The sequence below is a fragment of the Alexandromys fortis genome, unplaced genomic scaffold, assembly GCF_014885135.2.
Source record: "Alexandromys fortis isolate MF-2015 unplaced genomic scaffold, M_Fortis_MF-2015_v1.1 scaffold_180, whole genome shotgun sequence".
Taxonomy (NCBI): domain Eukaryota; kingdom Metazoa; phylum Chordata; class Mammalia; order Rodentia; family Cricetidae; genus Alexandromys; species Alexandromys fortis.
The window spans coordinates 599,370-617,758 of record NW_026068143.1 but is presented as its reverse complement, the minus strand read 5'-3'; the positions used below and the strand labels follow the sequence as shown (position 1 = coordinate 617,758).

General features: G+C 40.2%; 2 protein-coding genes across 2 annotated transcripts in view; both read right to left on the bottom strand.

Moving 5' to 3' along the window:
* LOC126491286 (atherin-like) overlaps nt 1–18,389 on the bottom strand; it is a 293,010-nt gene that overhangs the window by 240,285 nt on the left and 34,336 nt on the right. The window lies entirely within an intron of this gene.
* LOC126491302 (eukaryotic translation initiation factor 5A-1-like) lies at nt 15,307–16,195 on the bottom strand. Its single transcript, XM_050126872.1, is given in 1 exon segment — nt 15,307–16,195. A coding segment is annotated over 1 exon segment (465 nt). The 5' UTR covers nt 16,136–16,195; the 3' UTR covers nt 15,307–15,670.

The following is an 18,389-nucleotide window of genomic DNA, read 5'->3' as shown; positions in this document are numbered from 1 at the left end:
GTTCTTTTGAGTTCTGTAAAAAGTTTTGCTATAATTTTAATGAACATTTACATAAAATCTGTATGTGAGTTCTGTGAGAAATGTTGCTATAATTTTTAATGGACATTTACACTGAATCTGTATACTGCTTTCATTGAAATTGTCATTTTTGCTGTGTTTCTTCTGCTTTCGCAAGAAAGTAGGGGATCTTTCAAGATTTAAAATTCTTATCCAACAAGTTTTTTCGTTTGTACGGCCCGCTCTTGGGTGGGAATCGTAATGTTTCAGCTTGAAGTTCTTTCCTGCTGCCAGGTGATGCTTCAGGCTAGATTGCCGAGACTCAGGCCTCTCACTAAATTTATCAAGGGCCAGAGTTGTCTCTAAACAAGTGATAATGGTTAAAAATAAAAAAAAAAAAAAAAAAAAATTTCTGCCTTCACAGGCAGAGATGACGGGACTCAAAAACTTCTGTTCTGCTTGCTTAAAGTCACTCCAAGATATTTTATGGTATTTATGGATATTTAAAAGGTTAATGTCTCATTTATCCTAGATGTAAAAAAAAATACCTTTGGGTTATTTTCAGATTCTGGCTATGATAAAGTAGTTCTGCTATGGGCATGGCTGAGCACGTGTCCTTGTGGTATGGTTAAACAACTTTGTATTTAGGCCCAAAAGGGGTACTGCTAAGTTTTAAGGTCGATATTTGCCTAATTTTACATAAGGAGGTCCCTCAATGCTGGGGAGACGCCCACTCAGGTCTTGGGAGGGCGCGGCCCCCCCAATGGCTCACCAAAGGCTGTCCTTGCTGAGGTCGCGCACAAGGCCTTAGTTGGTGGGGGAGGAGTTCGACCCTGAATGACCGGGAAAAAGAATTTTTGAGAAGAGACCACAGCCCAGTGGTCCAGGAGGGTCATAAAAAATTTTCAAAAACCTAGTGATGGTCGCAGGGGCACAGCTCCCTGCCTCTTGGGACCACTCCCAGGGTCATAATCGGCTAGTTCCTAAAACAGTACTGTGATAATTGCAGCTGGAAAACTAGTTTTTCAGGATTGCAGTCTGGCTTTATATTGAGTTAGTTCCTGGTGCAGGGTGGCTGAACAGGCTAGCCCTGGATTTTTGATTCTCCTCTTCCTGCTGGGGGAGCTGGAGAGATGGCTCAGTGGTTAAGAGCATTGCCTGCTTTTCCATAGGCCCTGAGTTCAATTCCTGGCAACCACGTGGTAGCTCACAACCATCTGGAATGAGGTCTGGTGCCCTCACAAGGCTAGTCCTGGATTTTTGATTTTTCTCTTCCTGCTGGGAGAGTTTGGATTTGTCCAGGTTTTTCAATGCTGTGTGTGATTCAGGGATGGCTGTGCCAGTATGTACTTCCAACACTGCTCCCAGCGCCGCAGCTGCCGCCACGGGCTGCAGCTCACTTCCAGCGAGTTTTTTCCCTACCCACGTTTTCTTAAGCATAGATTGTTAACAATAATTTTTAATCTTGGTCATTTTTACAAGGATAAGGTAAATCTCAGAGTTTTGATTTGCCTTTCTCTGACGGCTAAAGGATGTTATATTCAAACATTTTTTAGGTGTCTCTCAGTCATTTTTAAGTACGTTTGTTAAGAGTTTTTCAGTTTAGGTCTATAACAAATATTTTTATTGGATTAAATTTTTAATAACTAATTTCCTGAGTTCTTCACATATTTTTGGAATGGATTTATGATAAATAAAGATCTTTTCCCACTCCATAGCCTTGTTATACAAAAGGTTCTCAATTCAGGAGATCTAATTTATGGTTTCTCACAATGTTTGTGCCACTGAGGCTGTGTTTACGATGTGGCAAGGTGTGCTTCAAAAAATTTTTCTCTATAAGTTTCAACAAAATTTTTATATGCTGAAGCCTTTGGCTCATTTGGGCTTAAATTTTGTTCATGAAGATGGATATAGATCTATTTTCATTCTTCTACATGTTGGTGTCTAATGAGACCAGCATTACTAGTTAAAAAATGCTTCATTTTTCCATTTTCCTATCTGCAAGGCAGACTTGGAACTTAAGAGGAGGATAGCTTACAAACTTTTGGATGTCCAATGGTTAAAGCCCTACTTATAATGTTCTTATGAGAGATATTGAGCTGCTAGGTAAAATTCTTACAAAAAACAGTTTCCAATAGAGAGCTTAAAACAAGCTGCCTAGCAGGTACTCAAACAGGTAAAGTATACAATAATCAACAAATACAGTATATTAATTATAATTCAGCTATGGCAAATATGTATATTAAATGTAAAACTTATTCTACAACAGTTTTATAAAAAATGCTGTTTATGGCTAAACCTTCTCAATTTTGCCAATTAAGATATTAAACTCTTAATTTAGAACAGTAGCCTGTCTGATACAAAAGGACAGGATAACGTCTAGAAAAAAATGGTTAGATAGAATATTGACTATAATCAATGTTTCCTAAACAATAGATTCATTGATAATTTTAAGATGGATTCCTGGACAATTGCCTTTGCTCAATTCAAGGCCAAAAACGATGATCTTTTCCCAGATCATTGCTACAATTCACACACCTGTATTTTACTAATGTTATGGCAAAAAAATCTCTTAAAGGATTTTATGCTAGAATTTTACAAATGGCTCTTCCAATGGAGGAACTGCATATATGGTTGATGGTAATAATAAAAAAAAAAAAATTGTGGAGCATAACAAGGCTCCTTCAAAGCAACTCATAGAAGTTGCAAGCAGATCCAGATGCAAATGGATCTGGCCTGATAACACCAAGCTGACCTTTGCTAAGGCAAGGTGGAAAAGCCCTTGCAATGCATTATGAAAAAACCCGACCTATATATATTTGGGGTCGAGGATGTGTTTATGTTTTTTCACAGAAAGAAAAAATCTGGACCTGAGTCGTGGCTGCAGACATCCCACAGAGGAGTTCCAGAGATGATTGCGGAGAGGTCCTTGGTCCGGCCTTCCCTGCCCCCAAGGAGAAGAGTGCCTGATAACAGAACCTGCTACACCACTCTGCAGGGTGTCATCCTGCCTCCAGAGTCCAGGGAGACCCGCCTGAGATAAGTGCCAGGATGTGCTTCAGATAGCTGAATCCAGCTCACCGCACCCAGGAATCCCACCTGCCCTGAAGCACAAATGCTGAACTGCTTCTACAGTTTGAACTCTGGTTTGCTTTGAAGCTAAGGTGCAGACCAAACATCAGACTGCTTTAATCCTTGGGACACAAAACTCATTTTAATTAAAATATTAATGCCTCTTCACTTAAGAAGGGGGAAGATTGGGGTTCCTGTCACTGTTGCTCAGAGACTGGAACTGGTGGTATTAAGTAACAACAATGTATGTCATTGTACTCTTACTGCAATTGATCTAATGATATTTGTAACTGCTTATGTTGGAAAAGGTTTGACACATGCTGTAAAGTGTTTGGGTTTAGTGCATATGTTAAAAATTTTAGATTTAGATCCTTTTACACTGCACTAATTTTTGGCAAACAGCACTCATAATTTTAATGTGGAGTAGGCATTTAGGAAGGAGGATACCTTAGGCCAGACTAAAAGGTGAATACTGGGTTTGGAAAAAGCCCTTTCTTCTTGTCTGGAAGATGGAGTTATTGGTGCCCAAAATTATATCATTATATCTTTTGTTTGAGTAGCTCCTCACAGTTTTTCATTAATGATAGACGCAGGTGCCCAATGACGGGAGTTAGTGTGGATCCTCACCTGAATAGCACACCATACAGAGGCTGTAAAGGCCGGCTCAACATGGCATGGTGCCAGGTACGAGGAAAGCTCTCCACACAGCCTAAGCCAGGGTGCCCTGTGGTCTGCTTACTTTAATCCTGCTAGATACTTTTTATTTGAGAAGCTCCAAGGAACTAATGCTAATCATAAGGCACCCCTCTGTTCCCATGAGAGGTAAATTGCTTCACCATTCGAGAGGAGGGTCTCTCCTTGTCCCAGTCTCTTTTTTAAATCTGACACCAGGGTTGACTCTGACTTGGTGCCCTCCACTTAATAACTGCTTGCCTTTATATAAGAGAGGGGGAATATGTCAGGAGCCATTTCCCCCCTAAGGATCATTACAGGAATCATCCTGGGGAGTCTGCAGAGAACCTCACACCCATAATTATGTTCTATTGAGAAAACCTTCCCCTCACCCAATTAACTTATCTGTTAGCGGAACCCGCCTCACATTCCAGCTATCCAGGGAACTAGGTGTGGCAACTAGTGACTCTTGGCCTATCTGACCGAGCTACATGACCGGAACCACGCGGCCTGCGAGATCCAGTACCCTGCCCCCCATTCCTTACCATATATAAACTGTAACCCGTCCCTAATAAACGGAGGCTTTGACAAATCTGCTTGGCCTCCTTCTTCTGTCTTAGCTCATTCCCTTCCAGGTAGCGCCCCTCTGTGACCCTGGAATAACTGATTGCAAGGTGGGTTACAAACCCCTAGACTGAGTAACCCACCCAACGCAATCGACACAACAGAAACCTAAAAATGAAATTCATCCTGGTGACATGGTACCTGCTACTTCATCTGTGCCCAGGGAATACTGAAAATCCCCATGCACCTTGGAACTTAACCTGGACCCTGACTAACCCAGAGACTGAGACAGCCTTAAGGCTGGCTGCTGAAGTTTACCCCCTAGATACATGGTACCCTCAACTAACTTTTGACCTATGTGCATTAAGAAAGGACGCTTGGAAGAACACTGGACAAACTCTCTGGGACTCTTATCCAGCATGTAGACATTCTGACTGGTATTTGTCTGGGGCGTAAGCAAACTTGCCTCTGGGGAGCCTAAAGTGTTTTACTGTGCTATTTGGAGATATGAAACAAGTGCCTCCCAATAGAGAGCTAGCAAAAGAGACTTAGACTCTTTGACTAACACCACACCAGGAGAGTCTAAGATCACAGTCATCTTTACTGAGGAGGGCAAAAGATCTAACTGGTTAACTGGCAAGACTTGGAGATTACAATTGTATGTTCCAGGAGGGGAAGACATAGGTGAAGGCGTAAGTCACAAACAATCCCACACCAGTTTGGAATTATGATTAATAGGATGGCATTTATTTAAAGGGGAAAAAACTTACAGATGACCGTCCCAGACAATAGCACTCTGCGCAATCAGGAAGGAGTCTAGTCTCTGGAAATGGAGCAGGAAGCAAAGAAAGAGCAAGGAGGGAAGTGGCCGCTTTTGTAAAGAGAGAGACCACGCCCCAATGGGCTTGTATCTCAGCGGCTATTGGCTGGAGGAGCAGAAGGACCTCCCGCAACATATAGGGATCCTGTTCTACCTGCGAGTTGTTGCAACACCTCCCATGAACTTAGCATTAGGCCCCAATAAGATAATTAACCTCAGCTCAAATAAGAAGATGCCTCCTCCTCCTCCCAAGCTAACTACTAGCATAACCACCCAGGTATTTACCTTCAGGGCCTATGTTTGACCAGCACTAAAGACACAAGGGGATGCTGTTCCTACATCTAGTATGTCTTCTGAACTTGCAAACTCCCTGTTTGTAGTCTTATAACAGTCATTCCTACTTCTAAATAGTTCCAAGCCAGAACTAACTGCCTCCTGCTTGATTTCCTATAGCGCGAGACCACCCCATTATAAAGGAATACCTGTGGTGGTACCAACCAACAATTCTAATTGGCAGAAAAAAGGGGAGTCTCAGGCTCTTTTTGATGGCTGTCAAATACCTCCTTGACCCTCGAAAAAGTCTCAGGTCAGGGACTGTGTATAGGCACAATACCTGTCCACTACTTACCTCTCTGTAATCACACTATGCCACTCACCAACCAATCAGGATATTTGGTCCCAGCAAATGATACCTGATGGGCATGTGGCTCTGGCCTAACACCTTGCACCCATGTGACTGTGCTGACTCGAACCAAGGGATTTTGTGTCCTTGTATGTCTGGTTCCCAGGGTAACTTACCATGCCACTGAAGAATTCTTAAGCCTTAGTGATGTTATCCAATATGCTCTTAGACAAAAGAGAGAGCCAATTACAGCCCTTACCTTTGCCAACATGATGAGAACCAGCTTAGCAGGATTGGGAACAGGGGTTGTCTCTGTAGTTACCCAACAATGTTATTATGCAGATCTCCTCATATCAATAGATGAGGATATTCAAAGAATAGAAACCTCCATCTACCACCCATAAGAGTCTCTGTCTTCACTACCAGAGGTGGTACTGCAGCACAGAAGGGGCCTAGATTTACTATTCCTAAAAGAAAATGGGCTACATGCAGCTTTGGGAGAAGAATGCTGTTTCTATACAGACCACTCAGGAATTGTAGAAGATTTCATGGCAAAAGTCCATGAAGGCTTAGCAAAGAGAAAAAGGGAACATGAAGCCAACCAAAGTTGGTTTGAGGCCTGGTATTCCAGATCCTCCTGGTTCACCATTCTCATCTTTTCCCTGATAGGACCCCTGTTTTTCTTCTTCCTGATACTAACTCTTAGGCCCTATATTATTAATAGAATACTCAAATATATGAAACAATAATTGGGAACTATACATCATATGGTGTAACAAGGGTATACTACAATCAGACCTTATACAACAGAGATGTATGGTGATATCAATAGGGCCGATGAAGAACCATAGGCTCAGGATTGCACCCTCTTAAGACCAAAAAAGGGGGGAATGAGAAACCCTCACCCCTTATTCTCAAAGAGAGAAGAATACCCTAGCGTTTTTTTTTAAATAAGAAACACAGACTAGCAGCACTTTCGTTTCCCCCTCCCACCTGGGAGTATGAGCAGGGAGGGTATCCTGGGAATAAATGGGTCTTTTATAATATATGGGTAGATGTGATAGAGAGGTAGTGTTACCCAGTCCTGAGAAAGGACAGTTATTACAAAGAACATCAGGAGTAAACATGGAGCAATACAAAGAGTAATTCAAATAGATACACTTGCAAGAAATCAGCCTGAGTTCATGACAAAATATTTTAAATTTCTCTTGAGTTATTTCTCCAGAATTCTGCAGCCCTTTGTTTTTTTAATTACTTATTTATTAAAGATTTCTGTCTCTTCTCCACTGCCGCCTCCCCTTTCCCTCCCCCTTCCCCAATCAAGTCCCCCTCCCTTGTCAGCCCAAGGAGCAATAGGGTTCCCTGCCCTGTGGGAAGTCCAAGGACCACCCACCTCCTTCCAGGTCTAGTAAGGTGAGCATCCAAACTGCCTAGGCCCCCACAAAGCCAATACGTGCAGTAGGATCAAAAACCCATTGCCATTGTTCTTGATGTCTCAGTAGTCCTCATTGTCCGCTATGTTCAGTGAGACCGGTTTTAACCCAGGCTTTTTCAGACCCAGGTCAGCTGGCCTTGGTGAGTTCCCGATAGAGCATCTCCATTGTCTCAGTGTGTGGGTGCACCCCTCGCGGTCCTGAGTTCCTTGCTCATGTTCGCTCTCCTTCTGCTCCTGATTTGGACCTTGAGATTTCAGTCCGGTGCTCCAATGTGGGTCTCTGTCTCTGTCTCCTTTCATCGCCTGATGAAGGTTAATATTCAGGAGGATGCCTATATGTTTTTCTTTGGGTTCTCCTTCTTATTTAGCTTCTCTAAGAACCCGAATTATAGGCTCAATGTCCTTTATTTATGGCTAGAAACCAAATATGAGTGAGTACATCCCATGTTCCTCTTTTTGGGTCTGGCTTACCTCACTCAGGATGGTGTTTTCTATTTCCATCCATTTGCCTGCAAACTTCAAGAAGTCCTTGTTTTTTACTGCTGAGTAGTACTCTAATATGTATATATTCCATACTTTCTTCATCCATTCTTCAATTGAAGGGCATCTAGGTTGTTTCCAGGTTCTGGCTATTACAAACAATGCTGCTATGAACATAGTAGAGCATATACTTTTGTTGTATGATAAGGCCTCTCTTGGGTATATTCCCAAGAGTGGTATTGCTGGGTCCATGGGTAGGTTGATCCCGAATTTCCTGAGAAACCTCCACACTGCTTTCCAGAGTGGTTGCACAAGTTTGCATTCCCACCAGCAATGGATGAGTGTACCCCTTTCTCCACAACCTCTCCAGCAAAGGCTATCATTGGTGTTTTTGATTTTAGCCATTCTGACAGGTGTAAGATGGTATCTTAAAGTTGTCTTGATTTGCATTTCCCTGATCGCTAAGGAAGTTGAGCATGACCTTAGGTGTCTTTTGGCCATTTGAACTTCTTCTGTTGAGAGATCTCTGTTCAGCTCAGTGCCCCATTTTATAATTGGGTTGATTAGCCTTTTACGGTCTAGTTTCTTGAGTTCTTTATATATTTTGGAGATCAGACCTTTGTCAGTTGCGGGGTGGGTGAAGATTTTCTCCCAGTCAGTGGGTTGCCTTTTTGTCTTAGCGACAGTGTCCTTTGCTTTACAGACGCTTCTCAGTAGGTCCCATTTATTCACTGAGGCCCATACTGTCTGTGCTTCTGGGGTTATACGTAGGAAGTGGTCTCCTGTGCCCATGTGTTGTAGGGTACTTCCCACTTTCTCTTCAATCAGGTTCAGTGTGTTCACCCTGATATTGAGGTCTTTAATCCACTTGGACTTGAGTTTTGTGCATGGTGATAGATATGGATCTATTTTCATTCTTCGACATGTTGACAACCAGTTCTGCCAGCACCATTTGTTGAAGATGCTTGCTTTCTTCCATTGTGTATTTTAGCTCCTTTATCGAAAATCAGGTGCTCATAGGTTTGTGGATTAAAATCAGGGTCTTCTATTTGATTCCATTGGTCGACTTCTCTGTTTTTATGCCAGTACCAGGCTGTTTTCAATACTGAAGCATAGAGTTTGAAGTCAGGGATGGTAATGCCTCCAGACGTTCCTTTATTGTATAAGATTGTTTTGGCAATCCTGTTTTTTTTTTTGTTTTTCCATATAAAGTTGATTATTGTCTTCTCCAGATCTGTGAAGAATTTTGAGGGGAATTTGATGGGGATTGCATTGAATCTATAGATTGCTTTTGGTAGAATTGCCATTTTTACTATGTTGATCCTCCCAATCCAAGAGCAAGGGAGATCCTTCCATTTTCTGGTGTCCTCTTCTATTTCTTTCTTCAAAGACTTAAAGTTCTTGGCAAATAGATCTTTCACTTCCTTGGTCAGGGTTACCCCAAGATATTTTGTGCTTTTTGTGGCTATCATGAAAGGCGATGCTTCTCTGATTTCCCTCTCTGTTTTTTTATCCTTAGTGTATAGGAAGGCAACTGATTTTTTTTGGAGTTGATCTTGTATCCTGCCACATTACTAAAGGTGTTTATCAGCTGTAGGTGTTCTTTGGTAGAGTTATTGGGGTTGCTTATGTATACTATCATATCATCTGCAAATAACGAAATCTTAACTTCTTACTTTCCAATACGAACCCCCTTGATCCCCTTATATTGTCTTATTGCTATTGCTAGAACTTCAAGCACTATATTGAAGAGGTATGGAGAGAGTGGACATCCTTGTCTTGTTCCTGATTTTAGTGGGATGGCTTTGAGTTTTTCTCTGTTTAATTTAATGTTAGCTGTTGGCTTGCTGTAAATAGCTTTTATTATATTTAGGTATGACCCTGGTATCCCTAGTCTCTCCAATACCTTTATCTGCAGCCCTTTGTAAAAAATTGTGCTCTTTAAAAATTATTTTGGTATGTTTATACATATGTGTGCATGCCGTTTGTATGTGGGTTCACATGTCTGCACTTGCATCTTCAGGGTTAGAGGACAAATTTGGATGTTATTCCTCAGATTTTGTTCACATTTGTTTTGTGATGGTTTCCACTGTATGTATAAGGAGCTGTGGAATGCAGTCCACAGCTCCTTCTACATACAGTTACAAATGTCATGAAATCTGTACCATGATTCTCAGCATTATTGGTCAATACCAACTTTTCTCAATATCTTATATGAAGTTACAAATACCAGGTCAATATCAGTAAGAGAACAGTGACATTGTGGTTATCAAATACCAGTTCCATTCTCTGAGAAGCCATTAAACACTTAGGCTGAACCCCCTTTTTTCCTGAAAAGGGGTTTCAGTAATTTCTTATTTTGAGTTTTTCTTTCCCTGAGGGGAAATATTCTCAGGTCCAATATTTTAATCAAAATGAGTTCTGTGTCCCATAGATAGTAACAGTCAAATGTTCAGTCTGCATCTCAGCTCCAAAGCAAACAGGATTCAAACTTCAGAAAGTTGCAGTCAGCATAGTCATCTTAGCAGGGTGCCTTTGTCCATGTCTAGAATCTCTGCAGGCAAAATGGCACCCTGCAGTGCAGAGTGGCAATAGGGACAGGGAGTCCTGAATCAGGCATTACTTTCTGTGGGACTGGGGAAAGCTGGACCAAGGGCTTCTCCTCAATCTTCTTTTATTTAGTTTCTCCTGCTGGAACATTATCAGCTATGATGTCATCAGGTCTGGTATTCTTTTGGTGAATACACCAAATCAGTTGCTCTGGAAGTCATCTTGCCTAGATCTTAATCCTGGGAAAAAACAAAGACCTCCCCCACCACCTCCAGTCTTAAGAGAGGGCAAGGCAACCTGTCCTGTAGGAAGTCCAATGCACCATCTACTACATACAGGCTGAGCAAGGTATGCATCCAAAGAGAATAGCATGCCAAAGAGCCAGTACATGCAATAGATACAAATCCCAGTGCCATTGCCAATGGCCTCTCAGTCTTGCCAACTGTCAACCACATTCAGAGGGACAAGTTTGATCCCATGCTCATTCATTCCCAGTCCAGCTGGAGTTGGTGAGTTCCCATTATCTCCGACACATTGTCTCAGTGGGTTAACCAAATCCTCGTGGTCCTGACATCCTTGCTCATATTCTCCCTCCTTCCACTCTTCAACTGGACCTTAGGAGCTCAATTCAATGCTCTGGTGTGGGTCTCTGTTTCTGTCTCTATTGGTCACTGATAAAGTTTCTAGGGTGATATTTAAGATAGTCATCAGTCTGATTGCAGGATAAGTTCAGTTTAGGTACCCTCTCATCCACTATCATAAGGTCATAGCTGGGGTCATTTTTGTGGATTCCTGGAAATGCCCCCAGAGCCAAGACTCTTGCCAACACTAAAATATCTTCCTCAATTAAGATATCTCCGTCCCTACTCCCATATCCATCCTTCCTTCATCTCAACCATCTCACTAACCCATGCTCTTCCCAGCCCTCCCCTTTTGCCCTCCCCCTCACACTCTCCACTTCACTATATCTCCCACTTCCATGATTTCAAATATTGCAAGGTGATCTTTTCTGCTTCTAATTTCCAGGTGTCCCTATATATGTTTTTCTTTGGGTTCATGTTATTATGTAGCTTCTCTAGGATTCTGAAGTGTATGCTCAATGTCCTTTGTTTATTGCTAGAAACCACTTATGAGTGAGTACATACCATATTCATATTTTTCAATCTAGGTTATCTCAATCAGGAAAGAATTTACTACTTTCATCCATTTGCACACAAAATTCAAGATGTCATTGTTTTTTTTTACCACTGAGTAGTATGCTAATGTGTAGAATGCCATATTTTCTTTATTCATTCTTCTATTGAGGGGCATCTAGGTTCTTTCCACCTTCTGGTTATGACAAATAAGGCTACAATAAATATAGTTGAACAATGTTTTTGTAGCATGATTGGGCATCTTTTTGGTATATTCCCAGGAGTGGTATCCAGATGTAAGTTGACTCCCAAATTTCTGGGAAACTGCCATGCTAATTTCCAAAGTGGTTGCACAAGTTTGCATTCACACCACCAAAAAAGAGTGTTCCCCTTACTCCACATCCTCTCCAGCATAAGATATCATTGGTGTTTTTTACTTTAGCCATTCTGACAGGTGTAAAATGGTATCTCAAAGTTGTTTTGATTTCCAATTCCTTTATAGCTAAGGAAGTTGAACATGTCCTTAAGTATCTTTTGACCATTTGTCGTTCTTCTGTGGAGAATTCTCTTTTGAGTTCAGTACCCAATTTTAATTGGGTTATTCAGAATTTTAATGTCTAGTTTATTGAGTTCTTTTTATTGGATTATGTGATCTATTGGTGTCCAATTTCTTGATTTCTTTGCATATTTTGGATTTCAGACCTTTGTCATTTGTGGGGTTGGTGAAGATCTTCTCCCATTCAGTAGGGTGCCTTTTTGTCTTAATGACAGTGTCCTTTGCTTTACAGAAGCTTCTCAGTTTCAGGATGTCCCATTTATTCATTGTTGCTCTTACTGTCTGTGCTACTGGGGTTACATTTCGGAAGTGGACTTTTATGCGCATGCATTGCAGGCTACTTCCCACTTTCTCTTCTATCACGTTCAGGGTGGTTGGATTTATATTGAGGTCTTTAATCTATTTGGACTTGAGTTTTATGAATGGTGATAGATATGGATCTATTTTCATTCTTCTACAGGTTGTCATCCAGTTATGCCAGCAACATTTGTTAAAGATGCTTTCTTTCTTACATTATATAATTTTAGCTTCTTCGTCAAAAATTAGGTGTTCATAGGTGTGTAGATTAATATATGGGTCTTCAATAAAATTCCATTGGTCAATGTCTCTATTTTTATGCCAATACCAAGCTGTTTTTATTACCGTTGCTCTATAATAGAGTTTGATGTCAGGGATAATAATGCCTCTGGAAGTCGCTTTATTGTATAGCATTGTTGTGGCTAGCCTGTTTTTTTTTTTTTTTCATATAAAGTTGGTACTCTCAAGGTCTGTGAAGAATTTTGTTGGGATTTTGATGGGGATTGTATTGAATCTTCAGATTGCCTTTGGAAGGATTGTGACCCAAACAAAATAAAATATACCTTCTTTTCAGAACCTCATGGAACCTTCTTTAAAATTGATCAAATACTTGGTAACAAAGGAAACATCCACAGATACAAAAAACGTGGAGTAACCACCTGTGTCTTATCTGATCTCCATGTAGTAAAGTTAGAATTTAACAACAATACTAATCCTACAAAGCCTACAAACTCATGGAAACGGAGCAGTCAACTACTGAACCACACCTGGGTCAAGGAAGAAATTAAGAAAGAAATTAAAGTCTTCCTTGAATTGAGGGAAAATGAAGACACAGCATACTCAAACCTATGGGACACTATGAAAGCAGTGCTAAGAGGAAAGTTCATAGCACTAAGTGCCCACTTAAAGAAAATGGAGAAAGCACACATTGGAGACTTAACAGCACACTTGAAAGCTCTAGAAAAAAGGAATCAAACTCACTCAGGAGGAATAGAAGACTGTAAACAATCAAACTGATGGCTGAATTTGACAAAATATAAATACAGAAAACAATACAAAGACTCAATGAAACAAAGAATTGGTTCTTTAAGAAAATCAACAGGATTGACAAACCACTATCAAAACTAATAAAAAGGCAGAGAGAGATCACCAAAATTAACAAGATCAGAAATGAAAAGAGGGACATAACAACAAACACAGAGGAAATTCAGAAAATCATCAGGTCTTACTACAAAAGACTATATTCTGCACAATTAGAAAATGTTTTTAAAAAAATGGAAGGAAATAGAAGTCGTGAGGAATTAGAAGCTGTAATCAAAACCTTCCAACCAAAAGAAGCCCAGGGCTGGATGGTTTCATTGCAGAATTCTACCAGAACTTCCAAGAAGAGCTAATACCTATATTCCTCAATATGTTCCACATAATAGAAACAGAAGCGTCATTGCCAAACTCTTCTTATGAAGCTACAGTTACCCTGATACCAAAACTGCACAAAGACTCAACCAAGAAAGAGAACTGCAGACAAACCTCACTCATAATCATCAATGCAAAAATTCTCAATAAAATACTGTCAAACTGAATCCAAGAACACATCAAAAAAATCATCCATTATGATCAAGTAGGCTTCATTCCAGAGATGCAAGACTGGTTCAACATATAAAAATCTATCAATGTAATGCACCATACAAATAAACTGAATGAAAAAAAGCCATATGATCATTTTATTAGATGCTGAACAAAAGTGTTTGACAAAATCCAACACCCTTTCATAATTAAGGTCTTAAAGAGATTAGGGATACAAGGATCATATCTAAATATAATAAAAGCAATATACAGCAAGGAGACAGCTAACATCAAATTAAATGGAGACAAAATAAAAGTGATTCCACTAAAATCAGGAACAAGACAAGGCTGTCCATTCTCTCCATATCTCTTCCACATGGTTCTTGAAGTTCTAGCAACAGCAGTAAGACAACATAAGAAGATGAAGGGGATTCAAATTGGAAAGAGAAAAGTCAGACTTTTGTTATTTTCAGATGATATGATAGTGTACATAAGTGACCCCAAAACCTCTACCAGAAACTCCTACTGCTGATAAATTCCTTCAATGGTGTGACAGGATGCAAGATCAACTTAAAAAAGTATTTGCAAAATATTTAAACCCTAAATCTACAGCTTGAAGCTAAACAATTTGAGCTGAAGCTTGTTCTGTCTGGATGGCATGTCCTTTACCATTAACCATATATACAGCCCTCCCATTTAATGAGCCATCAGTGGAAGTTAACAGAGAATTCTTTATGGGATCTTTTGCCACTCTTTTATACAAAAATGAATAAACTTTGCAAACTGCAGTAATTGATCAACTGGGAAAAGATTATTAACGTGACCTTAAAATTGAGCAAACACAATTGCCCGGCATAGAGGTGTAGGAATAATTGAGACACAGTTCACATTGCAATATAGGAAGGCAGTTTCAGGGTTCATTCAATTCCTGAAGGTTACCTGCTTTTATTTTCAAATCAGCTTATATCTCCCAAGGTAAACTGAGGGGGATGTTCATTAGCATTCTGTTTCTGGGGTGGCAGGACTAAAGTCACATCTGCAGCCCTATCATTAGCTTGGAATTAACAATTCTTCCTAGACTGTCCTGATAATTACAAAGAAGGAAAAGAACAACATCAGCATAACCTAACTTCAGGAGACAGCCAGGCTGAAATGGCTTTTAGCACCTTAGATGCTACTGTGACTTGAGATCCTGGCTGCCAATACAATGCAAAAATATGTGGCCTGTATAATATTGTCCCACACTGGTCCAGACTCAATGTGATGATTTTTTTTTTCATATTAAACTTGTTTTTATTCAGGTTTGATTTTTAACAAATGTGTCAGGGAGAACCGCAGGAAAGGGTGAAACCCATGGGGGCAAGGCCCTCCCAGATGCCTGAGGAGGGATCATGTCTGCTCCCCCCCCCACTCTTCTCTTTACCCCTAAAAGGGCTTGGAGAAGAGACACAGGCAGGGGAGGGGGCTGGTCCCCAGTCTGTACAAGTGGTGCTTGGGGTGAAGGACTACGGAGAGCAGGGGACCAGACCAGGGATAAGTGGGATAAAGGACACAAGACCATTTGCCAGAATCCACAGCTTTCTGATTCCAAATTGAATTAAAAAGAAAATAAGGGAGGTGGGGGACCTAAACCGCAAGCAATACCTTTCCCCCTTTCCCCCACCAGGGCTGTGAGGGCAGAGGCAGGTAGCTTCACCAAGGCCATGGCTCCCTCATTCCTGGCCAAGGGAGCTAGGTGAAGGGCAGGGTCTCTCCGACAGTTTGAAGGGGTGAAGAAAACCAAAATAAAACGTCAAATAAATTGTATAGGAGTCCAGCCAAGGGCCCAGCCAGAGCAGAACCCAGCTGGGGGAAGGGCCTCTGTAGGCTCAAGGATCACTGCTGCCACCACCGTCACCCTGGAAGCCAGTTATTTTGCCATGGCCTTGATTGCAACAGCTGCCTCCTCTGTCATGGCAGACAGCACCGTGATCAGGATCTCTTCTCCACAGTCATGCTTCTGCTCAATCTCCTTGCCAAGGTCTCCCTCAGGCAGACGAAGGTCCTCTCGTACCTCCCCACTGTCCTGGAGCAGGGATAAGTATCCATCCTGGATGCCAATCAGCTGGAAATCATTCCTTTTGATGTTGGGGACATCCATATTGTGAGTTGACGGGCAGATGTCTTCATATTTCTTCCCAGTAAAAATGTCAATACCAACCAGGTGGACCTTGGCATGGCCATGCTTGCCAGTCTTCGAAGTAGACATCTCGACGATCTTTCATGGCCAGCCTTTGAGCATCACAAAACCATTCTTACGTAATGCTGAGCACTGCATGGGGAAGGTGGCTGAGGCCCCTGCATCTCCTGTCTCGAAGTCCAAGTCATCTGCCATTTTAAGAGGCTTCTATTCCAACTCGCTCGAAAGCACTGACTCGACCCCGTCTGCTCGCTTCAAGCCTCTGCCTCCGAACCCGCTGCTGCCGCCGCTGCTGCCGCCTCTAGCCTGCAGAAACTTTCTAAAAAAGATTAGCATAAAGCATACATCTGAAGCATAGACACATTATACAGAATGATGATTAGCAAAGAAGCAACTGCAACTCTCCAAGAAATTGTGTAAGAATGAGATTTGTCATGTTCAAACTGTATCAGTGAAGATAGCTGGTCTATTAGCAGCTTGAAATGATGGTCCGCACAAAAACCACTTGTTAAGAGTACAGAAAGTGTTAAAAACGATGTTGAAGGAAGGAAACTGAGTGTGTTGTGAAGATGACAAGACAATACAATACACACATTCATTCCACAGGTTGGAGTGGGGCACCCAAGTCTCCAGGGACCCCATACAAACACATTGAGAGAGAGCAAAAGCAGGAAGTAGAATCCAGATTCGGCAGTGGAATATTGAACATCCATCAATTGCAAAGGAGAAACTGCAACAAACTGCTGATGAATACTGCCTTAAGTTTTGTACTTTATTTGTGATATTTACCTCTCCCTGACTCTGAACTAAGGCAAAGTAACTGCATAATTAAAGATAGATGTGTAAAGAACAAATGGGATGCAGGCTGTGCCTGCTTTCCCATTGTGAAAGCATACATCAGATCAGAGTACTGGAGGGAAACTTATGTTGGAAAGATGCTTACCTTGGTTTATTAAGCCAAAATGCTGACTGTGATGACAGTATGCAATCTCTATATACACATTTCTTTGATATAAAACATTCATTATGACTTCTACAAAACCATGAAATACTTCTGAGGAAATGTATTCAACGTAATGGTGTAATTTGACTTTTTTACTAGGTGAGTTTTATTCCAATGGACATTGAAATATTTAAAATCACATTATGCTAGCCTGTAGCTCTACATGAAACAAATGTTTACTTTTTATTCTGACTGTGACAATACCATTATTTTTTGGCAAGCTGAAAATTTGCATGTTGACCTATTCAAGAGATAACACCCTGTATTTGAATATTGTAATGTAGTTTGATAAATTTTAGATTTAATACAATGTACAATTCTTACAATTTAAATATGAATAACTAATGTTCCTATCACAAAACCATGCTGCAAAACAAATATTGCCTGTGCTACTTCATGAACTATTTATTTATGATGTATGTTTCATAGCTTCACAAACATTGAATAATTATTCTACTGCATATGGGTAACACAGACATTCATTAAGCAATCCCTTTATATTTAACATGAGGCTTTCTATCTATTCATCTTATATTTAATATAAAATATTCAGTTTTATCATTTGGAAGAAAAAGAAATAAAACTTTACATTTATTCTACAGCATAGCTTCATCCTCAAATCTAGATACTCATTTTCATAAAAGTAAGAGGGTGTTTATAATAACCTTAGATGTTTAGGCATAAAATACATGTAACCTTAAATGTATGTTCATAATACTGTGAAATTCCTTCAATATTTTTATGATTAATTATTAATGTTTCTCATACTTTCATTACAGCTCTTCATGTACATTTTATATGTTTCTTATAAGATTTATAGATTTTTCAATGTCAGTTATTTTGATTTTACTACCCAGATAATGATAATTGCAAACCACCGATGGAAAGAAATATTCTAATAAAATAATGTTTTGAATAGGAAAAAAAATATGAGTCATGTAGAATCAAATACCTTAAAATGCTTAGCAGTATAAAAATTTTGAAGTAATTTGGCAGAATTTTTATATATATATATATATATATATATGCTGTGAAAACTAGAAATTGAAGTCTTTGATTGACATTGAATATTTGTCTTAGTAAGGTTTATTATTAATCTTTCTCTTATCATTCTCCAAAGAAACCTATGGTTTTACACTAGAGTAGCTGTAATTTAGGGGGAAAAGTATGCAGACTTTTAGACCTACTCTGTACTGACGCTGTGGTGTACTCTGCTATGTCTGATTCAATGTTGTGCCCTTAAACTTAAAGCAAGGGGTTATGACTATCAAGTGATCAGTTGAGTTTTAGCTAAGGGTGGTTTTAGTGAGTCTCTAATATCATCCTCTATTCATTTCTCTAATCACATAGTCTCCTATTGTGATAGATATACTTAGAAGTTGACTAGAATTTTCATCTTCATTCTCCAACTCATAAAATGAGGGCTATTACAGAAGGAAAGGCCAA